General features: G+C 41.2%; 1 protein-coding gene across 1 annotated transcript; it reads left to right on the plus strand.

Annotated features, from left to right (window-relative positions):
* Positions 1-1,617: 1,617 nt before the first annotated feature.
* Positions 1,618-21,654, plus strand: sec16b (SEC16 homolog B, endoplasmic reticulum export factor). The gene is made up of 26 exons (XM_012850222.3): positions 1,618-1,744; positions 2,069-2,160; positions 2,261-2,554; positions 4,134-4,225; positions 5,731-5,833; positions 7,882-8,096; positions 8,183-8,334; positions 8,429-8,490; positions 8,632-8,770; positions 8,883-9,110; positions 10,556-10,653; positions 11,684-11,765; positions 11,857-11,974; positions 12,053-12,164; positions 14,803-14,908; positions 15,008-15,145; positions 15,248-15,361; positions 17,155-17,239; positions 17,945-18,086; positions 18,202-18,365; positions 18,474-18,502; positions 18,622-18,714; positions 18,805-18,897; positions 18,971-19,085; positions 20,304-20,345; positions 20,425-21,654. Exons 3-25 carry the CDS (start codon positions 2,283-2,285, stop codon positions 20,318-20,320), a joined length of 2,769 nt encoding a protein of 922 aa, XP_012705676.2. The 5' UTR covers positions 1,618-1,744; positions 2,069-2,160; positions 2,261-2,282; the 3' UTR covers positions 20,321-20,345; positions 20,425-21,654.
* The last annotated feature ends 693 nt before the right edge of the window (positions 21,655-22,347 follow it).

The raw sequence follows: 22,347 nt of genomic DNA on the forward strand, positions 1-22,347 counted from the left end.
AAAGGGGACTGATGCTGCAGGCGAGGGCTGCGTCTGTCGCAGCAACAGATAGATCCAAGCTTTGTCGGTAGACATCCGGATCAATGCTCTGGTCTGGGGAAGATTGAGTCCAACCAAAAAGTTCTCGACTTAGAGGCAAATCTGTGTTTCAACTCTCATTTACCATTATAGGGGGTTTAAAGTAGCGAGAAATGTTGATCCCAGACGCAACCCTTCAAACATAAGGGTGTGATGCAGGTGCATGTCAGACTATTCTCTGCTCCTTCAAACTGAAAGGAGGCTGATCTGAGGGTCTGATGATTAAGATCCCGTTTTGAGCTCTTTGGGATTCCCCAGAGGGAGCTGGAGTGTGCTGTTGCAAAAAGAGACCTCAGAGATTATGGACACTATGTTTTCATAATGTAAAGCACTTTGAACCGCCTTGCCCCTGAAATGCACTTATACAAATAAACTTGACTTGACAGATGAGCCCTATGTTCCCGGGACACTAATGCATATTCGTAACGATTACAGTTAATAACACTAATAACACACCTTGACCTTTGTCAAGATATGTTGTTAGTGTACATATATAGATGATTATTACTTTGTAATGTGTAACTTTAAGTAATCATTTACAGCATCTACGTATATTTACAGCATCTACGTAGATTTACAGCATCTACGTAGATCTACAAAGAGAGATGGTTAGTTAGACTTGATGAGATATGGAGCACGTATGGATATCTGAAATGTCATAATATTTTCCTTGTTTTGAAAGAAGGCAAAAGGGAGAAAATGGTTCATTCCAACAGGTTATATAATTAAGGGTTGCAGCATTACTAGTTTAGTAAACCCTTCACTCCAGCGGTCATTGGACATGAGGCAGGGTATACCGTTGACAGGTCACCAGGCCATCACTGGGCAACAGAAGCACACACACATCTAAAGGCAATTTAGAGAGACCGTTTAACATGATGCACATGTTTCTGGGCAGTCTGATAAAATAATCTGAGATGATCTGATTGTTGGGAACCCGTGACCTTTAGAGCCTTGCTTGTCAGACATTTGCATTCAGTTTTTACTCTGAAAAGACCCCCAGGGGTCAGAGGTTGATCACCAACTCTGACCTCACAACTCAAAATGGCTGCCTTGCATGTAAAATGTAGAGAGAGCCATTGAGATATGTTACTAATATCAATCTATGGTGACAGTTGGAGTTAAAACTGTTTGGTTGCATTATTTTTGTATTGTATTTGTATCTCAGTATCACACACAGACAGTAGTATATTTCTTCAAACGGAACATCTGCTGACTGCAAAGAATTAGTGAAACAGTTTATTTGTGCTAATGGCTCTCACTAAAAACAACCCAAGTCTCACCACCGATTCCGGCCCACAGAACCAGGATCTTGTCGTATGTGGGGATTTGTGGGGCCAGCTGAGACGTTACAGCAGGGCGCAGAGGTCTTTTTAATTTATACGCTTGCGCCCTCTGGTGGAGACATTTTAAAGCTACGTGAAAGCCGCGCGGCTCTGACGTTCTCAGGGCTGTTTTGAAGTCAGTTTCCACTGCTCCCTGTGCCCTGAAGCGTTGACTGCAGCTGACCTGAGATCAGCCCTCTCTGAGCCGCTCGCTGTGACCGTCCCCTGCACATCCTCCCTACCGACAACGTGGCAACACTCAGAGTTTACAAAGTTGCCCGTTTCCACAACATGAAGAAACCACTAATGCGAGGATCCGGTTTGTTCTGCACATCATGAATGTGAGTGATGTTTTTTTTTTTTTTTTTTAATCAGCCAAAGGATGGACCACAGCAGGAACAGCAATCAGGGTGTGCTCCACTGTTTACCTTCAGCTCACTGAGATCCCGACTGGAGACACTACGGGGATGGTGGGATTGTCTCCTCTTCATGCTCTGAACATCCTGAAATGAATCTGTAATCTAAGTGTGTGCGTTTATGAAGACTTTTTCCTTTTGTTTTTAATCTTGCTTTAGTCTCATTCAGACTGTTTTGGCACTGCTGGTTTGCATTCACACGTTCCTTTTTTGGGTTGCAGTGTGTGAACTTTCTCCTCTTGTTATCAGGCTGACTTGTTATCAGCTCGTGTGTGTGTGTTTCCCCATGAATGATGTGGAAGCTGTGGATGTACTTTGCCTTCATCTGACAGGTCTGAACTGTGAGTACCACAGCAACCCCCACACCGCAATCCTGTTTGTGAATGACAATTTAAAAAATAAACCCAACACTCTGGCACTTTATTCTGATTCTTACTTGAGGTGTTAAAGTCTATCCTCGGAGATGGATCAGAGAGGCCGCCAGCTGCCGGACTCCAGTCGCCGCTCTCACAGGAAACAAGACAAGGAGCATTACTCCAGATTTGCTCAGCAACAATGGGACCCGAACTATCCTCCGCCTGAGCCAAGAGAGAAGGACCAGCACTGGGGTCGTCCTGATGCCCGTTACGTGACCCACTTCACCAGCCCACCTGCCAGACCTCCTCTGTTTCAGTACAACTCTCAGGAATATGCCTATGCTTACGGGTGGCAGGAGCATCACAGACCTCAGTCCAGGTCAGTTCTCTTCTCGTTCAGCAAAGGTTACTGCTGATAAATATTCAACATGTGCTAGTTAGTATCTTGATACGGTCATTCAGAAACAGTGGCTGGTGCCGCCTACTAAGCAAATTACAGGTACATCTAAAGAAATATTTCATATTGTATAAAATTGAAATATTTCTGGCCAGTCATTTCAGAAAGTGAAACGATTATTTTATAGAGAATCATTATAAAAAGAGGAAAAATATTTCAGGCTTTTATTTCTTGTATAGTTTTGACGATCATGACAAAGAAAACCAAAAATTCAGTGTCTCAGAAAATTAAAATATCACATTAGACCAAAGAAAAAAAGGATGTTTTAGGCACATGTCAGGCTTCTGAGAAGTATATCCATTTTTATGCACTCAATAGTTGGTTGGGCTCCTCTTGCATGAATTACTGGATCAATGCACCGTAGCATAGAGGCCGTCAGCATGTGGTTCTGTGTAGGTGTCCAGGGAGCCCAGATTGCTTTGATAGCTGGCTTCAGGTCATCTGTGTTGTTGGGTCTGGTGTCTCTCATCTTCCTCCAGACAACAGCCCAGAGATTTTCTATGGGCTTCAGGTCAGGGGAGGCTGCTGACCAACCAAGAACAGGAACATCATGGTCACTGAAACAGCTTTTGGTACCTTTGGCAGTGTAGGGAGGAGCCAGGTCCTGCTGGAAAACAGTATCAGCATCCTTATAGTTTGTCTGCAGAAGGAAGCATGAAGTGCTCTGCTAGATGGCTGTGTTGACCTTGGACCTCAGAAAACCCAGTGGACCAGAACCAGCAGATGACATGGCACTCCAGACCATCACTGACTGTGGAAACTTTACACTGGACTTCAAGTAACGTGAATTCTGGGCCTCTCCTCTCTTCCTCCAGACAGTGGGACCCTGTTTTCCAAATAAAATTCACAATTTACTTTCATCTGAAAACAGGACGTTGGACCATTGAGCAACAGTCCACTTCCTTTTCTTCTTAGCCCAGGTAGGACGCATGCAGCCTCTGTCTAGTATTCATCTATGTGGTGGTTCTAGAGGCACTGACTCCAGCCTCAGTCCACTCCTTGTCAATCTCCCTAAATTCTTGAAGGGATTTCGCTTGACAATTCTCTCGAGGCTGCGGTTCTCCCTGTTGCTGGTGCACCTTTTGCTACCACACTTCTTCCTTCCACTGAATTTTGTGTTAATATGCTAGGATACAGAACTCTAAACAACCATCTTACTCAGCAATGACCTTTAGTGTCTTCTCCTTGTGAACGGTGTCGACTGGACATCTGTCCAGTCAGCAGTCTTCCCCATGATGGTGTCGCCTACTGACCCAGACTGAGAGCCCCTTTAAAGGCTCAGAAAACCTTTGCAGGTGTCTTCAGTTGATTAGCCGATTAGGGTGTTAAACCATAAATTTCCATTAATGAACCTTTTCACAGTATTCTAATTTTCTGAGACACTGAATTTTGGATTTTCATTATCTGTAAGCCAAAATTCTGTAAGACCTCACAGGTGAAGATGTTGCACAAATGCACAGATTAAACCAGGATTCTTGTATTTTTCATTTTTATTTTGCAGGCATGGTAATGACTATGCCCCCCATAACCACTGGGATTACCAGGACGGCTATGGCTATTATGACTACTACAGAGGACAACATGCACAACCAGGTATTATGACACCACACAAGTCTAGTGAGATATTTAGAGAAGGGATGTCCAGATCAGGACTTTCTGCTCCTCATACCAACCCCGGTCCTTTAAGGTTATCTAATCTTGAGTTCGGGTTCAATACTACATAAACATAATGCCATGTACAGTGGGGTGAAAACGTTTTTATCCCTTCACAGGTTTCTTTTGTTTTTACTTTTTTGTAAAAACAACAATTATTAATATTAGCCAACAGGACAAGTTATTGAGGTCATGAAGCTGGAAAGTAGCCACAGACCATTACACTACCACCACCATGTTTGACAAGAGCTGTGATTCATTTTCTGAAGTGCTACGTTAGATGTAGCAGGACATACAGTTTCCAAAAATCCAAATTTTTTCTTATCAGTCCACAGATAACTTTGTCAAAAGTTTGGGTGATCGTTAAGATGCTTTTTGCAAATTTCTTGGTATCCTATGTGGTTGGTAGCGGTTTTTATGACTTTCCTGTGCTATCTTTGCCCAGTCTCTTTATCATGGTTGAATCATGAGCTCTGACCTTATTTGAGCCAAGTGGTGAGTGAGATTGAACCAGGAAATGGTCTGACGTAGTTAATTTATTATCCTCCAAGCATTTTTTCTAACCTCAGATTATAATTTTCGTCCATTGACATCTGTTTGAATGTGACAAAAAGCAATAACAAAAGGAATCTGGGCATTGGACGTGTTTGAACTTCAAGTGACTTGGTAGCACTACAAAAACACCATATTTCCAATATCGTCACTAGTATGGGGATTTGGTCCCAGGCCTGCCTTATGTTCTTAAATAAGGATCTAACGCAAGACAAACAACTACAGGCCTCAATGAGAACATCTTGCTCCTGCTGCTGAAGTTTTAATGCAGAAGACTATGAGGCTAACAGCGTGATTACTTCTGTTTTTATCAGACTTATTGATAATCTGCATTGAAACACCTTCCAGTGTGATGCAAGCGGATCGTGTGCAGACAAGGCTTTGGTAAAAAAAAAAAAGTTGTTCTGCTTCAAATACTTAATGCTTTGGCATGAACGTTGTCAAACTGAGTGATCGGTGTTTCAGTGGCTTTCTTCATTGCTCTCCCCAGCAGGGACAGCTGTCATGGCGTAGCATGCTGAGCAGGTCACATGACACAGACAGAACGTACAGAGCAGACAGTACAGTCTTACTGTAAAGGCTGCAGTGCAGTTTCTTAGCTAAAACTCAGACTTTTTTAGATTACCAAAAAATCTTTATGGCCGATATTACAGGTTTGCAAACAGAACGTGGGTTTTAAACACTAGCCAACCAAGTCACAGCTTCACTGTTCGCTGGATGTGCGGTGACATTAAAGTATACCAACAACAGCTATTGAGAATTGAGTTCAGAGACTCCAGCAGTTTGAAGGTGCCTTGATTGGGCCTCCAATCCGATATTTGGAACCAAATATTCTCACCCCTGTTTATAGGGTGATATGTAAAATGACATGCTATGTTGTTCTGCTTATTGAGATGCTGTACAGTGGGCGCCCCCAGAATTCTGGAAAGTCAATCAGTACCCTGAAAGGACACACGTGCAAGGCCACGGAGCAAGCCTCAATTTAGAGGAACACAGGTAAACCGCAGAGCTCCATTTCTTTCTTTAACTGTATTAACAGGTTTTCTTCCACTTTAGACTATTGCAATAGTCTTTTTAACTGTTTAAATAAATCCTCATTGGCCCGTCTTCAGTCTGTGCAAAATGCTGCAGCAAGGCTGCCGACTAAAAAAAGCCCTCCCTGCACTGGCTACCTGTGCACGTTAGGATGCATTTTTAAATTTTGGCTTTAACTTTCAGAGCAATCCACAATCTGGCTCCTAAATATATACAGGATGTTTTGCAGCCTCTTTCTCTGCCTAGGACTTTAAATGTCGGCAGGTCCTCAGACCAGCGTTCCATAGAGACTTTGGAACGCTCTCCTGCTGTCTCTACGCTGCACATAATCTACAGTCTCTGTTAAGAAACATCTAAAGACATTTTTATTTAGGCAAGCATTTGCGTAAGCATGTTTTGTGCTTTTAAATTATGTTTGTTCCTGTGAAGAACGTTATGATGATTTAATTACAACCATAAGCATCCTTTCTCCCCTAAAGTAAACCCACAGGCCATGATCGCCAGATCTTCATTATGATTAAACTGAACTTGAACTTTACACCTTTACTCCAAAAGTGAGCTTTGGGAGACCTACAACACTGCACCTTACCATGTCAACAGTGAAGGTTGGTGCTGACAGCATCATGCTCCTGGATAACTTTTTTTTTTTTTTTTTTTTTAGATCAAAATGAGGTTTATATTAAGTCATAAATGATTCCAAATAACAGTCGCTGTTGACGAAAACCTTCAAATGTCTGGGAAAAAAAACTCTCTTCTAAATGGCTTAGACAGAGTTGTAAACCACATTTATTAAATCACCTAAAGAAGGTGGTGGACAATGGATATCTAGACAATCTGGTGGAATTTGGGGACTTTAAAAGGTCTAGTGAGTCAATATTGTAAACACTGATAGAATGATGAATAAAAGCTTAAACAAGGTTTAGTCTAAAGGCGTGCTAACTTATATGACCACGTTGTTGCAGCTTTTTAAATTTATTGGATGGAAAATCCAAATCCAAGATTGTCGGTTGAAGTGTACAAGATAAATTTCATATTGAAGGTGTTAAATGTTCAGAAACATATTATGCTCACTTGTGAGAAGCTTTGCATGTACATACTTTCATACAAAAAGGTTCATAATAATGATCTAAAATGATTTTATAAAGCCATACGATGCCACGAGTGAGCCAAATTGGCCTAACATCAGTACAACAGTGTCAGAAAGCCACAAAATATAAAAACAAGCATGACACAACATTCATTTCTCACAAATCCTTCTTATACTGATGTCTGAGTTGACGGTTTAAATCTGCAGTGTGTCAGGACCCACAAGACCCGGTCTGCAATGGGCAGCACGCAGCAGCCGAGTTTCAAAGCTGAGCAAAAGCTCTGCTATTGTAGTTTGATCCAACAGTTTAATTACTGAAGCTCAAACTGCTACAAAGTTTATTGCCAGTTCTAGAGGAACGGGGGAAGAACAGGAAGCCAAAGGAGCCCAAGGACTGTCTAGTTTTACTGATTATTTACTGTCCAATGAATCTGGTTTTCTTTTCCATCATGCTAATGCACAACAAGCGAACCGCCATACAGTCTTCTGGTTGAAGCATCCTTCCTGCTGGAAAACTGTGGATCCTACCACTCAGATGAACATTTAAAAACAATATGTTATAACAGTGGTGGACCAAAAGGAACTCAGATACTTTTATGGTCTGAGATTATACCAGCAGTCTGTGGGTGAACGCAACCATGGATAGTCCACACCTGGGTTTGCATATCCTAGAACTTACAGAATTTGCCACTGATACTTGCTATCTGATATTAAAGCAGCCAGATTGCTGTCTTGATGGCAAAGCGGAGAGCTGAGTATTTGGAGAGTGATCAGTGTTATGAATGGTTGTTGTATGTCTCCTCTGATACCACATTTGGGTTTCTTGTGGTCCAGCTGAGAACCGTTTGCCAGTCTTATTGTAAGTGTTGATCTAAAACCCCCAAAATGATAATGCATTCATGTCAGATTACCATTGTTTCAGGTATGACCAGAACAGTGAAAGCTCCCAGCGTTACCTCAGTGATTATAAAGTCAATCCTTACAGAGATAACGAGGATGTGTCCTCTGATTATCCCGGGACATTAGAGAGCTCCAAAACCTCTGGACTGTCTTCCAGCAGCTATGAGCTGAGTCAGTACATGAACGGACCTGATCTCTGTGATCAGGAGTTGCAGCCTGCTTTCACTTCCGATGGAGGTGAGTATAATATTGACATTCAATCTCACAGTCTGTTCACTCCATCTTTATCCCCTGCTGCTGTTTTCTGTTTCATACCTGTTTAGAGCATGCAGCGGTGCATCAGACCTTGGCTCCTCTAAAGTATTCAGTCCCTCATGCAGTGGTGAGCTTTGGGCCAGCGGGCCAGCTCATACGGGTCACTCCGGCCCTGTCAGCGCAAAAGAAATTGAGTCATCTGGAAGTCCACAGTTTGGAAGTAAGCACAAAATAAAGTTGTTTAAATGCAAGATATTTTAGGTCGGAAATTTAAACGGAGATACTTCAGAAACCTTTTCTTTCCGTCTACACAGGTCATACTAAGCGAGACACCAGAGCAGCAGGAGATGAGAGACTTTCCTGGACCTTTAACTCGGTACTGCTTTGTTACTCACGTACAAAATTCCACCCGCTAAATAACATGCTATCTAAAAACAAAAAGAGCTAGTTGAAATCTGAAATCATAATGAATCTGTGGAATCTTTGCTTTATGAAAAGTCTCTGCATATTTTGCCAGGGAAGGTTTGCATAAAATAGATGCAATAGCCTTTGCTCATAAGAAGGCAGGAACCTGCATGAGAGATGGCGAGCTGCCAGATGGGAGCTCTGCTGCCCTCTTGTGGAATCTACTGGTACTTCTCTGCAGACAGAATGGTGTAGGTGCAGCTTTGTTATTTTACACCCTGATGACATAATTGATTTATATCAACAGTCAAAGCTGTGATTATGTGTTCAACATCAGATATTAACATATTTGAATTTTTCCAGCAAATAGTTGGCTCAGATATCGCTGAGCTCCTGATGCAGGATTCCCATTCAGATGGAAGCTGGAAGCCAGATGTTCCCACACTCATTGATTTTGATGAGCACCCAGCAGCCGAACTACCGCCTGCTAAAGGAGACGATCTACTCACAGGAGATCCAAATAGTTTTGGAGGGAGCCCAGAAAAGGCTCTGCAGAGCTACACTCAGCTACTGCTGGCTGGAAGAAAGAAGGTTCGGTCATTTTCTTACCATCTGTAGTCTAATGTTTCTATGTAGCTTCTGTTTTTACTCACATTTTTATTCACACATTTGAACATTGAGGATGGTAGTAGTCTGTGGTTATCATCTTCTGCATCTTTACTTTGCCATCATTTTTCAAAGGCAAGCAGATCTGGACTGCATGCTTTGTAAAGCAAAGTTATTTTAAATTTTACAATGACTGGCTGAGATAGGTAGGGCTGTCAGGAATTTTTATTTTGATAATCGATTATTCTAAAAATCGACTGAAGGCACCAGTCTTACGCACAAGATGAGTCAAAATGAAAAAGATGCATTTTAAAGTGAAGCTGTACAGCAGAGAAGAAAGACTAATCAGAAAGTGCAATTATTAAAAAAATAATAATGCACATTCAGAAAAAATGAAATGTTCAAGTTAGAAAAGTAGAAAAAAACAGCAGTCAGTTTGTAATATTTGTAATATGTAATATATTAGTCAATGTTTGTTCTTTTGTTACACAAATTAACAAAAAACTGCAAAGAAATCCACAGAACCAGAACCAAGCTATCCTTTAAATTGACAGTTCTCATATGTCTGCAGGTTTGTGGTGGAAAATGATTTTCATTCTGCTTTGTTGTTCCCAATATCTCTTTGCTTCATTTTGCCTGTTGCTGTCTCCCTTCATAGCTGATAACCGCACTTGGCATTCATGTAGGCATTCATGTATCAGTAGGGTAGGCTATCGTTAGCCACCCAGACGCAGTGCACAGAACAGATAAACATCATTTAACGAAGCTTCGAAGCAGATAATTTTGCCTCTATGAATGTTATGAATCGAATAACATTCATAGAAATCATGCAATGAACTGTTACAGCCCTAGAAATAAGCATGGACTTTCAGGTGAAAACAAGGCTTGCATCTGCTTCATTGGTGTGCTTGGAACAAATGTCTTCCATTTTTTCCAAAAGAAGGTTCAAACATAGACTCTTTGATCAACAAAACACTTGTTTAATTTGCGTTCACTCTGCCTCCTAACTTGCCATGGATCTAAATATAAAGGGATGATGATTTTGTGCAGCATCTAACTCTTTTGTATTTTTAGATTTAGAAACATTTTCTAAGATAATTGTAATTTTTCCTTTCCTTGGCTATTTTTGTGTTTTAAAAAAACAGAATAAACATTTAGTTTTTTATATATTTCAGAAAACGTCCGCCTTGATCTAGAAGGGGGTTTGGAATCTCGAAACTGTAATTAAACTTGGTGATGAATGGACAGCATTATGGGCCCACCACCATCTTTCAACACAGAGATGGTGTGTTCAGGGTTCTGAAAACAGTGAACGCCCCATCACTAGCAACACCATTATACTTCTTAATTATCTAAATGACCCAACTGCTAGTTGGTGTGTTGTGCTGGACTCTTTGTGTTCCTCTCACTGTTTTCCACATGGTCAGCAGGAGGCCCTGGAGTCTGCTATGACCAGCGGCCTGTGGGGGCATGCACTTTTTCTGGCTAGCAAGATGGGCAGCAGATCATATGCCACAGTGCTGAACAGGTGAGAAATGCCAAGACGTCTGAAATGGGATAGCCCTTGAAATCGGATTACATGTAAATGCACAAGTGGTAATTTGTTTAAAAAGTCTCCCTCTGCCTCAGCTTTAATGTGTCTCCCCTGCCTTAAAGTTGCCTTAAAACAACAGTAACTGATATGCATTTTTATCAGGACACTGTCCTGGTCCAGACTGCAATGTAGCAAATCACAGCTCTAAAACGTAATGCTGAAAGCTACTGAGACTATTTACTTACTGTGAGCAAAATCCCAGAAACCTCTGAACGCTTTCTGCTCAAAACTAAATTTAATTTAGTAAAGCAGGTAGTTGATTTGAGAGTTTTAGTTTTTTGTCACTGTAGTCTTTTTCCAGGACAGATAAGAATGTTATCTACTGTCCTTCAGAGGGTAAATCTTCAGTTGCCTGTACTAGGTTCAGTCATGTCTCATTTTCTTGGCCAGGCCCAAGAGACAGACGGTGTTGTCCAATTAAAAAACCCAAAAGATAATGTTTATTGACCAAATCTAAAAAAATAGAATAATAAAAATATATCAAGCAACAGCTGAATATTAATTTCTGAGCGCTATTCTTCCATCCATCCATTTTCTAACACGTCTATCCCTCATGGGGTCGTGAGGGGTGCTGGTGCCTATCTCCAGCTGTCAGTGGGCGAGAGGCGGGGTACACCCTGGACAGGTCGCCAGTCTGTCACAGAGCGCTATTCTTAATGTAATTAATTTATGTTTTCTGACTGTTTTTTAAGTCAGCGGGATATTACGCAGCAGCATGTGTCGGGTCGTCAGAGGAGGAATGTATGAGCAGAGGGCCGTCAGATAACCGGCATGATTAAGATCTGGGACTGACAAGAGGGGTGGAACCTGAGCTGTCAGGGGGAACTGTGTAAATTCTCTAAAGTCAGGCAGAAGGGGTGCTGTTTAAATAGGCTGGTTCCTGCTTCAGGCTGTTAAAACTGACACTAGTACTGCTGCTACCCCTGGTTACGATGTGAAACGACACAAACTGCTCTGTTGGCAGGTTTACAAGCCAGCTAGTAGCGACCGATCCCCTCCAGACTCTCTTCCACCTTCTGTCTGGGAGAATGCCAGCTGCATCCATGGTAAAATATTGCAATAAAACTGACACATGTCCCACTCATGAATACTTTATGAAGCCCAGCAAGAGTATTAATGATGATGTTCTGTACCCAGTCGTGTGGAAATGAAAAATGGGGCGACTGGAGGCCCCATCTGGCTGTGATGCTCTCCAACGAGACAGGAAATCCTGCAATACAGCAGAAGGCCATCCTCACCATGGGAGACTCGCTGGGTATAGATTCACTGACTAACTGACTGGTAGTCATGCACAAGCACACACTGATGGGTGGCGTTGCTATTCTCCCTGCAGCCTCCAGGGGCCTAATACATGCTGCCCATGTGTGTTACCTGACAGCCGGCGCTTCCTTTGGGGCGTTCCCGCAGAAGGCAGAGAGACTTGTGCTTCTGGGCAGCAGCCACAGGTGAGCTGTGCTTCCAACTTACTGCCACTCATCAGGCCAAACTGTCTCCACAGCTTGTCTGTTTAAGGGTTCTGCTTGGAACAAGTCTGGAGAAAGTAGTTTTATTTTTATTTCTGCTACATATGACCTGGAATTATAGTAAATTTACAATGTGGGTGTCTAACGGTCTTTGTTTGCAGTGTCTTGATAAACCGACATAACATAGAGCATAATTGTTAAGTGAAAGGAAAATAATACAGGTGTTTAAAACTGTTATGAGTAAAAGTGTGGTGTGTACTTGTTTTATAGCCCCTTCCATCTGATACCACAGAATAAACCCTGTGCCACCAACTTGACCCAGTTAGTAAAAAGGGTCCGAACATGTGTTGGGTTTCAGTATATTTCCAGCTGTTCTGTGAAGACCTCAGAGGTTTGTTGGAGAACTTTAGTGAACAAACAGCCTCATGAGGATAAAGGAACACAGTGGAGAGGTCAGTGAGAAAGTTTTAAATCAGCGTTAGGTTAGAATACAGTATTTCAAACTTTATACAGAACTCTGTTCAACCCACCATTCAAAAATGGAGATGAGATGGCCGTCTAAAACATGGCCGTCTGCCTAAACTATTGACAGACAAGGAGAGCAATAATCAGAGAAACATGAGAACTCTGAAAGAGCTGCAGTGATGCAAAGCTCAAATGGGAGATCTGTTGACTGGAGAATTAGTCACAAATTAAAGGTGCATCGCCACGTTATTTGACTTTTCTTTTTTTTGTACAACAGTAGCTCACTCTGGTTGCATACAAAGTTTTTATGAAAGATTATTACGTCCTGCTGGTGTATTAGTTCTTAATTTTGTGTTTTACGCTTTTTTGCTAAATTTTTAGTAAGTAAATCCCTTTTTGTATATTTATAATAACAACAGTGGTATTATACTGCGCATGTGCAGTTCGGGATAAACATTGAAGCAGCAAATGGCTATAATCATCTCATAGCAAAGTGTAGAAACAATGAACAAAGGTCTAAGATTCAGTTAACGCAAAAAATTAACAAAAAAATATGATTTCCAAATGGAAAAGATTCGAATAGTGCTGGGAATACAGCATGAACGTTGGTGTTCTCTGAAGCGGACGCTAAAGCTGTTGAGGCTTAGATGTGACGCAGATTTGATTGACGTGAGTAAACATCCTTATTAATACTGGGATAATAGTGATAGCAATGCTCTTCTTAGCCTCTGCAGTCTTAAGTAGAAACAACATTATAAATAGATTGATTGATTGATTGATTGATTGGTTCTTACCTTGACGTTGTGTCTGTTTCCGTTTATCAACGGAAATTTTCTTTCTCCTTGATTTTCTGATATGAGGCCTTCAGATTTGCCATAGATCGGTGTATTTAATTAATAACCGTTAATCTTCGATCACACTGAGCTGCCGTTTTACCACGAGGCATTGCAGAGGGGCCCGGCTTGTTCTGACATTATTTAGTAGTGATTTTGTAGTCGCCATCTGGCTTTCTGACAGTTCTGTGATACTGCCAGTAGATGGCGCCACTTCTGTTTACATCTGCTCATCACGCTTGGTGCTGGGTTCTATTTAGCCTCAAAAAGGATCATCAAAACATTATCAGGATGGACGCTTGGTGTATATAACCTTATTTTATCATTATCAAACAGTTTTTGGTCTTTTTTTTTTTTAAAATATAACGTGGCTATGTACCTTTAATGGGAGAGGGAGGAGCAAGAACAAAAACAATGTTAAAACTAAGAAGTCTTGTTTGTAGTTGGTCAAAGGCTCCTGTAGGAGACACAGCAAATATATGGAAGAAGGTGTTCTGGTTGGATGTGAGCTAAACTGAGCTTTTAGGCCTACAAGCAACACACTATGTGTGGTCTAACTTTGCAACACCCTGAACACACTGACCCCACTGTGTGACATGGTGCTGGCAGCATGGTGCCTGGGGATGCTCTCCAACAGCATAAACAGAAGAACTAATCAAAGTTGATAGGAAGATGAAGGAGCTAAATGCAGAAGAAAACCTGTTAGATGCTGTAAAATATTTGAGACAGCAGACCGTATGGTGTAGATCAAAGCACCTTCATGTGAGATTGAGCCAATCAAAGTTCTGACCTCAGTCCATTTGAGAATCTGGAGCAAGACTTGAAAATTGTTTGCAATTTGTTTCCACCGTGTACTTTTCACATATTCACTTTGAAATAATTTTCCTTCCACCACACAATTAAGCATTAATTTGTGTTAGTTCCTCACATAACATCCCAATAAAATACCCAGAAATGTGTGGTTATAAGGAGAAACAAATTTGAAAACCTTGTGAAAACCTTTCCAGACACCATACACTCTTTCAAACGCTCAGAGATCCTCTTAGAGACTTTTTTTTCTGTCTGCTTTTCCATAAAATCAAGGATTTGGGGTGTACTCCAAATTTGCCTGTTAGCTTTGCAGCGTCCTAGCCAGGATAAATGTTGGCCTGTTTGTTATCTCTCTGATAAACACCGATGCTGGGAGATCTCAATGTTCTGTTCCTTGTTTGTAAGTCAGCTGTTTTTTCAATGTTTTTGCTTTGTAAAATACTAAACTTGGTGGTTTCAGGGGTAATGGCTATTTTCCAAGGCTCTGAAATAGGCTCTGTCCTCTCCTTCAGGCAGTCTTTCAGACACTTTGCTTCAACCTCTGCCATCCAGTGTACAGAGTTATACGAGTACTGTCAGACGCTTGGAGGAAAATCATTTTCAATCCCATCCTTTCAGGTAGTTCACACCTACTGTGGCAGACCTGTGTTTAACTAGAACTCTGGCAGAGAGGTTCTCTATGATGTTTGATGCTGATGTGGACTGCTCTGTGATCAGGTGTATAAGTTCCTTTATGCCTGTCGGCTGTTGGACTGTGGGCTTTCGTCCCAGGCCTTCCATTATTGTGAGGTGGTGGGGCAGGCTATCCTGAGGCAGAGGAAGCCAGACTATGTGCTGACAGAGGAGATTATTAAGGTATGTTTGCACAGTTAATATAATAGGATTTGAATGTCTGACCCATCTCATCAATGCTTTTCATCTCATTGGGACTATGCCCCGTGTCAATTTTCCCTGCAGCTTTCAGACAGACTCAGGTTCACAGAGGGTCAGTACAGTGAAGCAGGGCTTGGTGGAGCAGCAGAGGAACCGGAGTGGCTCAAACACCTTCGGATGCGACACCAACACTTCCAGGTGATCAGCTTCCTCAGTCCATTCGTTTCACACCATGCTGACCAAGGCTATGTCTTGGAAGAGATACATATCGCTTCGGTTCTGAGTTGTGGAAATGATATGTCATCATAATTAAAGGAAGGCAAATGTATTATATGAACATTCAGTACAATGTGCAATCAAGTGGTTGGATCACTTTACTTGCATTTTACATGCAATTGTGACTTACAGGCATGATAACAAGGAAGCATACCTCATTTAAATGCTACAGTATTATGTATTTTGTACATATCTAGTGTTTTGGGGGAGTACTTTGTTTTTCCACACAATGCTTTTTTTAATTTTGGCCTTATCTGTGTTTCATCAGTAATAGGAGGGTAGAGTTTGGACTGTGGTTTTCAACATTTGAGCGAAGAGTGGATGATTTATATAGTTAAACTCCATAAAATCTATCTATCTATCTATCTATCTATCTATCTATCTATCTATCTATCTATCTATCTATCTATCTATCTATCTATCTATCTATCTATCTATCTATCTATCTATCTATCTATCTATCTATCTAATTTAATAATTTAGAGTATGGGTTCCAATGAGGCTCATTTGCCAGGTTAAAAGTACCTTTGAAGATAAAAATCATTAGGCAAGTATTAAACATTTTTTTTATCACGGCCACATTTCTGTATTAATAATAATTTTTTTTATCAGTTTGATAAATATAAGAGACATTTAAGGTGTCATGCCATTTCTGATCTTAAATGTCATGTTTTTACCTTTCAGTACAACATTTATTTATAAATCACTTTACAAGAACAAAGGTCAACAAAGTGATGTACACATACCACTGAAAATAACTGTAAAATTAAAATACATAAACAAATAAAAAAAAGACAAGCTAAAATAGACAAATAACATAGTTGAAAACAGCAAAAATAGTTAGATTAAAATTGATTAATGTTAAGATTAAAATAAGTAAAAATAAAAAAAAATAGTGTCAACCTCTCAGGGTGTGCAAAAGGCTTCAGCAAACAGATGTGTTTTAAGAAGAGTCTTGAACTCTGATGAAGAGGAGGCGTGCCTGACATCCATTGGCAGATCGTTCCACAATTTTGGAGCCGCTACAGCGAAGGCAGGATCTCCTCTTAATGTCCACTTTAATTTAAGGACAATAAGGAGCTGCTGGCAGACCTAAGGGAGCGTGAATGGGAGTACAGCAGCTCGTCTTTTTTATTATACGTAAGCAGAAATATCCCTGTTATTACCAGGAATAAGTGCTTTACAACATCAGTCTGTGCGTAATGATCGATATGGTGTGTTAACCTTAGTTAATGGTGTTACAGAAACTTTCTTAACAGCAGTGTATGTATGCAGACTGGAGTTTTTCTTTGTGCTACTCTTTTTAACCACAACATGCAGTGTAGACATTCATGGGTCCTGCATGGTTTATGACGGCAAACTGGAAATACTTCTCAGCTAGTTGTCTCCGCATATTGAATGGCTTACCAAGGAATTTTGTTTTGAGATTCCCTGCACGTCAAGCCGGAACGAATGATACGCTGCCATTTTATTTTAGCATCACATCAAATTTACGATCTGACCACTCACAGTTTTATGATCAGATGCCAGAAACACCAGTCACTTTGCCATTAATGTCTCTTATGTTGACCCGATAAGCTAAACAATGTTTGTGATGACATTCTTCACAGTGCAGGCTGCTACAAGAGATGCTATAATAGCTGGTTTAAAGGTTTGCTCTCTGTTAGACCCTTAACATGCACAACTAGTCCGACGTTTATGTTTGTTGTGCCCAGATGGGGAATTATGACTGTGCTGATACAAATCAGGAAGCTCCTCCAAGCTGTGCTTTGGCCGATGAGGATAGCCAGCTGTACCCAGGTAAGTTTTCCTTCAAATGTTGCCTGTTTGGCTTACTTTAATCATTAGTATCTATGGACCAAACACACATACCGACAGACATGAAGGTCTTTGTCCCAGAGCACATTTACAAATTGTTATCTGGAATTTTAAGTTGCTTTTAGAGTTAAGGGTTCATCCTCTCTGAGTCCCGTTTTTGTCCATAGACTCAATTCACTGTGGATAATGACATTCTCTTACCTGCATCAGCAAGAAACTTTACACGGTCTGGATTCTTATTCTGCGGTTGATTCACACGATTCACAATAAAATACTCTTGGACAACAAGCCTGTTTCCTCTCTATGATGGCTGGACACTCCAATGCTGTTTATATTTTTACATAAATGTTAAAATACGTGAACATTGCACATTCAAGCATCAGATATTGTACCCAATATCCGATGCTTGGTATTTATTTTTCCTTGATCTCATTTAATGAAGCAGTTTGCTGGAGGTGTTGTCTACCTCCTCGGTTGTACCCCAGTATAACTCAGATGTCGTGAATTAACCATCAATTTAAATTATTTAAAGACACAGTAATCCCAGAGGATTTCAACTTCTGAATTTTTGGTAATTTTTGGTATTTTGGTAATCCTACCTGACAACAGGAAACCTTTTGTCTGATTTAATGTCGGCCAGTATTATATTTCTTAAACATTTGGTATGGAACATGTCTATCTCTATAGAACCTGATCTGGATGATTTAAGTTGTCATAACCAGGATCCAGAGCATGAGCACCTGTATTTGAGAAGCTCAGAGCACCAAGACAGCCTCATCCATGAGAGCGGAGAAGAAATGTCAGTGATTGACACAGAAACACCACACAGGTACAAAAATGGCAAAAAACAAACAAACATTGTAGTGTAAATCACAAAGGTTACTTCATACATGGAAGGCCAGTCCTGACCAGCTCCATTACGTTCTGCCTGGGGGTTTATTCAGGTCTCAGGCCAATGCCCCCTCCATGGAGTCCATGCCAACAATGGTGCTTCATACTCCCTCAGTGCCCATGAGTCAAATCACCAGCCCTCATTACATGGATGGTGTTGAAGTCCGAAGTTCCATGCCACATTGTCCTCTGAGTAATCCTCCACTGGCAGCTGATGGTGAGGAGCTACAGCCAAACATAATTCATTCCCGTCTCTGTTCAGTATTTACTACATCCTGTAAGCCATCAGCTCGGCTGAACTACTTTGTTGTCATTCCTCCCACAGAGGCAGACTCATCTTCTGAGGCTGGGAGGGTGAGAGAGCTTTCAAATCGTCAGCTGTTTCAAAACAGAAAAAAACAAAACCATTCTTGTTTAATTTCAGAAACAAATGAACTGTTGTTCTTTATTTTCAACTGGAAATTAATAATCAGATACGTGACGTTAACCTCAGTCCCAATCAACACCAGGGGCTCATGCCTGGGCCTGTGGAGGAGTCTGGGGGGCCTGACGAGGTACCTAAACAGGTAAGGTGGGGCCTCAGATATGTTCAGACTGGCTGATGTACAAACGGACCGGATGTGACGCGGATCAAATCTTTGTTCTGTGTTACACAGGGCGCAAAAACAGGCTGGTTCAGTGGCTGGTTTAAATCTAAGCCAAAAGATGACAGAAAGGAAAGTAAAGAAAATGACATCCCAGCTCAGACGGTGAGATTTCAACAGATGGTAAATCAGTTTTTTAATTGTGCTCATGATAAGGTGTTGATTTGTAACTTCCTAGGACCCGCTCCCACCCGCTGGCCGCTTTCCTCCCCCTCCACCTGCTGCTCGCCCTCCTGGCACATTTCCACCCTCCCTCTCCCCTGCTGGGACAAATCCTTTCTCCAGGAAAGCTGGTGAGTCATGAGACAAATCAAATCATTTTCCTTTCCAGCTGTGTTGACCTGTTCTTTACATCCTGACAGTTTTTTCCAAATGATTTTCACATATTTTGTCCGCTTACAACCAGGAACTTCAATCTATTTTATTGGTTCTCGTGTGATAGGCCAACTCAAAGTACTGCCTAGTTGTTAGGTAGAAGGAAAATATATACAGTACATTGGTTTTTGCATTTATTTGTAATGAACTGAAATCTGAAAAGTGTGGAGCTACACAGAATCCAGTGCAACTATTTGCAGTTAGAGAGCATCAATGAAAAAAAACAGCAGCATGAGGACCAAAGCTGTTCTGCTCAGAGGAGTGAATTTTTGGAATACAAGCAAAACACTGTGGTGAATGCATCATAGTGCAGAGATGCATGTTGGAAGAGGGATGGGAAGTTAATGAGCAAATAGGTGGAGCTAAATATAGGGGAACGGTAGAAAAAAACCTCCGGAGGGCCCGCAATACATTTGAGACTGGGGAAGAGGCTCAGCTTCCAGCAGGACAAACCCCCTTAACATAACACCAGAGCTACAGTGGAAGAGTTCAGATCAAAGCTCTTCTGTGTTAAAATGGCCAGGTCAGACCTAAATCAAATGAAGAATCGGTGGCAAGGAGTGTAAATCAATATTTACAGTTGCTCTCCATTCGGTATGACAGAGCTTGAGCAAATTTGCTGAATGGGCAAACATTTCCCTCTCTAGATGTGTAAAGCTATCAGAGATATGCCAAAGACTAAATAAATGTAGAATATATAAAAGACTAGTAACTAAAGCTACAGTAAAAGGGGTGAGTCAGGGACTGAAAATTAATGCACACTACATTTTTATTAGCCAGAAAATCGTAAACCACGTCTTTTTCCCCCCCTGCTTCATACTGGTCCTACACATGAGATCCCGGTGGAATACGCTGAGCTCTGTGAATGTGGCTTGTCTTGTAAGGCGCTCTCTGTAGGTTTTTTCACCACCAGTCATGTGTTCCCCTTCAGAGCATGTGTCTCCCCTACTGTACAGGTGTTATTTTAACAACAGGAGACACCAGCATATCGTTCCCATGATTGTACGCAGTTTTCCGTTCTCTAACACTGAAATCTGAAACACTGCAGAAGTTTGGCTCTTGCTGACATCATATACCCCTTATTTACCTGTATTGATGTGACAGGTTTTCAGTAAAACTTCATGTTTTTGTCACAGGCCAGCAGCCAAGGTAGTAAATGCTGCATAACTCCACAACAGGTAAAACATGAACACACTTCTCTATACACACACGCCATTAAACAGAATCGGCCTTGATGGAATGTGTTTGTGTTTGCAGAATGGCTGATTACATCCAAACCGCACATATACCTAACGACTGAGCACTGGGTGACATCAGCAACAACTGCATGCTGCTTACTTGCACAGATATTTCTTTTTAAAGGGTGCCCTTTGAAACCCCTACAGCGGATTTGCCATCATGTTGCATGCAAAGCACAGGAATACCAGCAACTCATATTGCACCGGCCAAAACAGCTGAAGTATGCTTGCAGAAAGCTGACGGTGGGGAAATAACCGGGGGGCCGCAGGACACATTAGTGGAGAAGGACAGCATCGCTTACCCCGGCTGGTGATAAATAATTTGGGGGTACAGGAGGTCGGGTATTACAACACAACGATAAGCTCTACTTGAAAACAACTCTGTCCACAGTCGCTCGCCTGCTGCTGGATTTTTAAGTCTGGTCGGTCGGGTCCACACTCTTTCATCTGTTTTTTTTTTTCTTCTAGCACGAGCCTCGTGAGATTACTATTTAGTAAATAATTCTGAAAATTCACTGTCGCCATTCTCTCTAATCTCGTCATTGCTGTTGTCTGACTCCTCCGTTTGCATTCCACTGTTTAAGTGATATTTGCACCTGCAGCGTCTAAGCTGCCAGAGGTGTGACTTTGATTGACAGGTATAATGAACTACTCCGATTGGATGAAGAATGAGCCAAAAAGCACCGATTGGCCACAAGAGCAGGGAGCTGCACCTCTAGGAGGCTCTTTTAGTAACAAATTACAGCATGAAGTCACATGGAAGCCAAATGTTTAAAAGCACACTACAAACATGCTCATCTGGCCAGCATCTGGCCACTAAAAAGGTTTTAATTTAAACTTACACAAAAAATAACTTTAATAAAACCAAAATGGAATGGGAATGCTGAAAAATGAAAAGTCAGACACACTTTATGAGGGAACAGATATGATAATTACATTGTATAATTTATGTTTACTGTATCTACACTTTTTTTCCCCTGCAATTCTGATAGTGGTGGCGAGCGGCAGTATTAAGAAGCCTTCACTGCCCCAGAGGCTCTTCTTACACCGAAGAGCTGACTGGGATCAGTTTTTATCAGTAACAAAGAAGCAAGTTCTTGTTTGACAGAGAAAGACGAAGCCTACCACGTCCACTTATTCACACTAATGATCTAACCTCTGCATACCCATCATGCTGTACCTTAACATTAGTCCTTTGAATGTAGGAAAGTTGTGGTTATTTTTGTTCTGTATATCAGCCACTGCTTCATAACGCAGAAGAAAAAACACCTTCATATTTGGAGGCAGTATGATCTACTTTAAGATTTCAAGTAAATGAAGGCAGTGTCTTCTTTTCTCATAAAAGCAAAGTGCACAAGCTGAGCTTCGTAAAAATAAAAAATAAATCAAATGGAATAGTGTGTCCTCATGTTGTCACACTGCCAGGTTTAAAATAAGACGTGTGGGGTAGAGGGTCTGGGGGGGAGGGGGGGGGGGGGCTCTGCCAGGCAAACGATCAATAATATCTTTTTCCCCCACTGGACAAACATTTACAGAGCCATGTACAGTGTTTATGTAAGAAAGGACTATCTTAGTTATAAGAATCACCAAAATTGCTTTAACAGCACTACACATATTCTGGCGTTAGCATTAGAAATGTATCACTTGTTTTGTAACTTTGTCATCTTATGAAATGTCTGTGTATAATTAAGATGTTTTAAGTCAAGCAACGAGGTTGTGTTTTTTTTTTTTAAGGATATTAATGCTGACTGTCTTTATTATTAAACAACATTAAAAACTGTATTCACATTCTCAGCCGTTGTGAGATTTTTTTTTTTTGTTCTATTACACGTCATACAGCTATGATGGATAAAAAAAAAATGGACCCGCCTGAGCCCAGAAATAACAATAATGCCAAGCGGGCCTCTCGTTTTGCACAGAGCAAGTGACAACATGGCAGGTG

This window comes from Fundulus heteroclitus, chromosome 9 (genome assembly GCF_011125445.2).
Source record: "Fundulus heteroclitus isolate FHET01 chromosome 9, MU-UCD_Fhet_4.1, whole genome shotgun sequence".
In the NCBI taxonomy this organism is placed as follows: Eukaryota; Metazoa; Chordata; class Actinopteri; order Cyprinodontiformes; family Fundulidae; genus Fundulus; species Fundulus heteroclitus.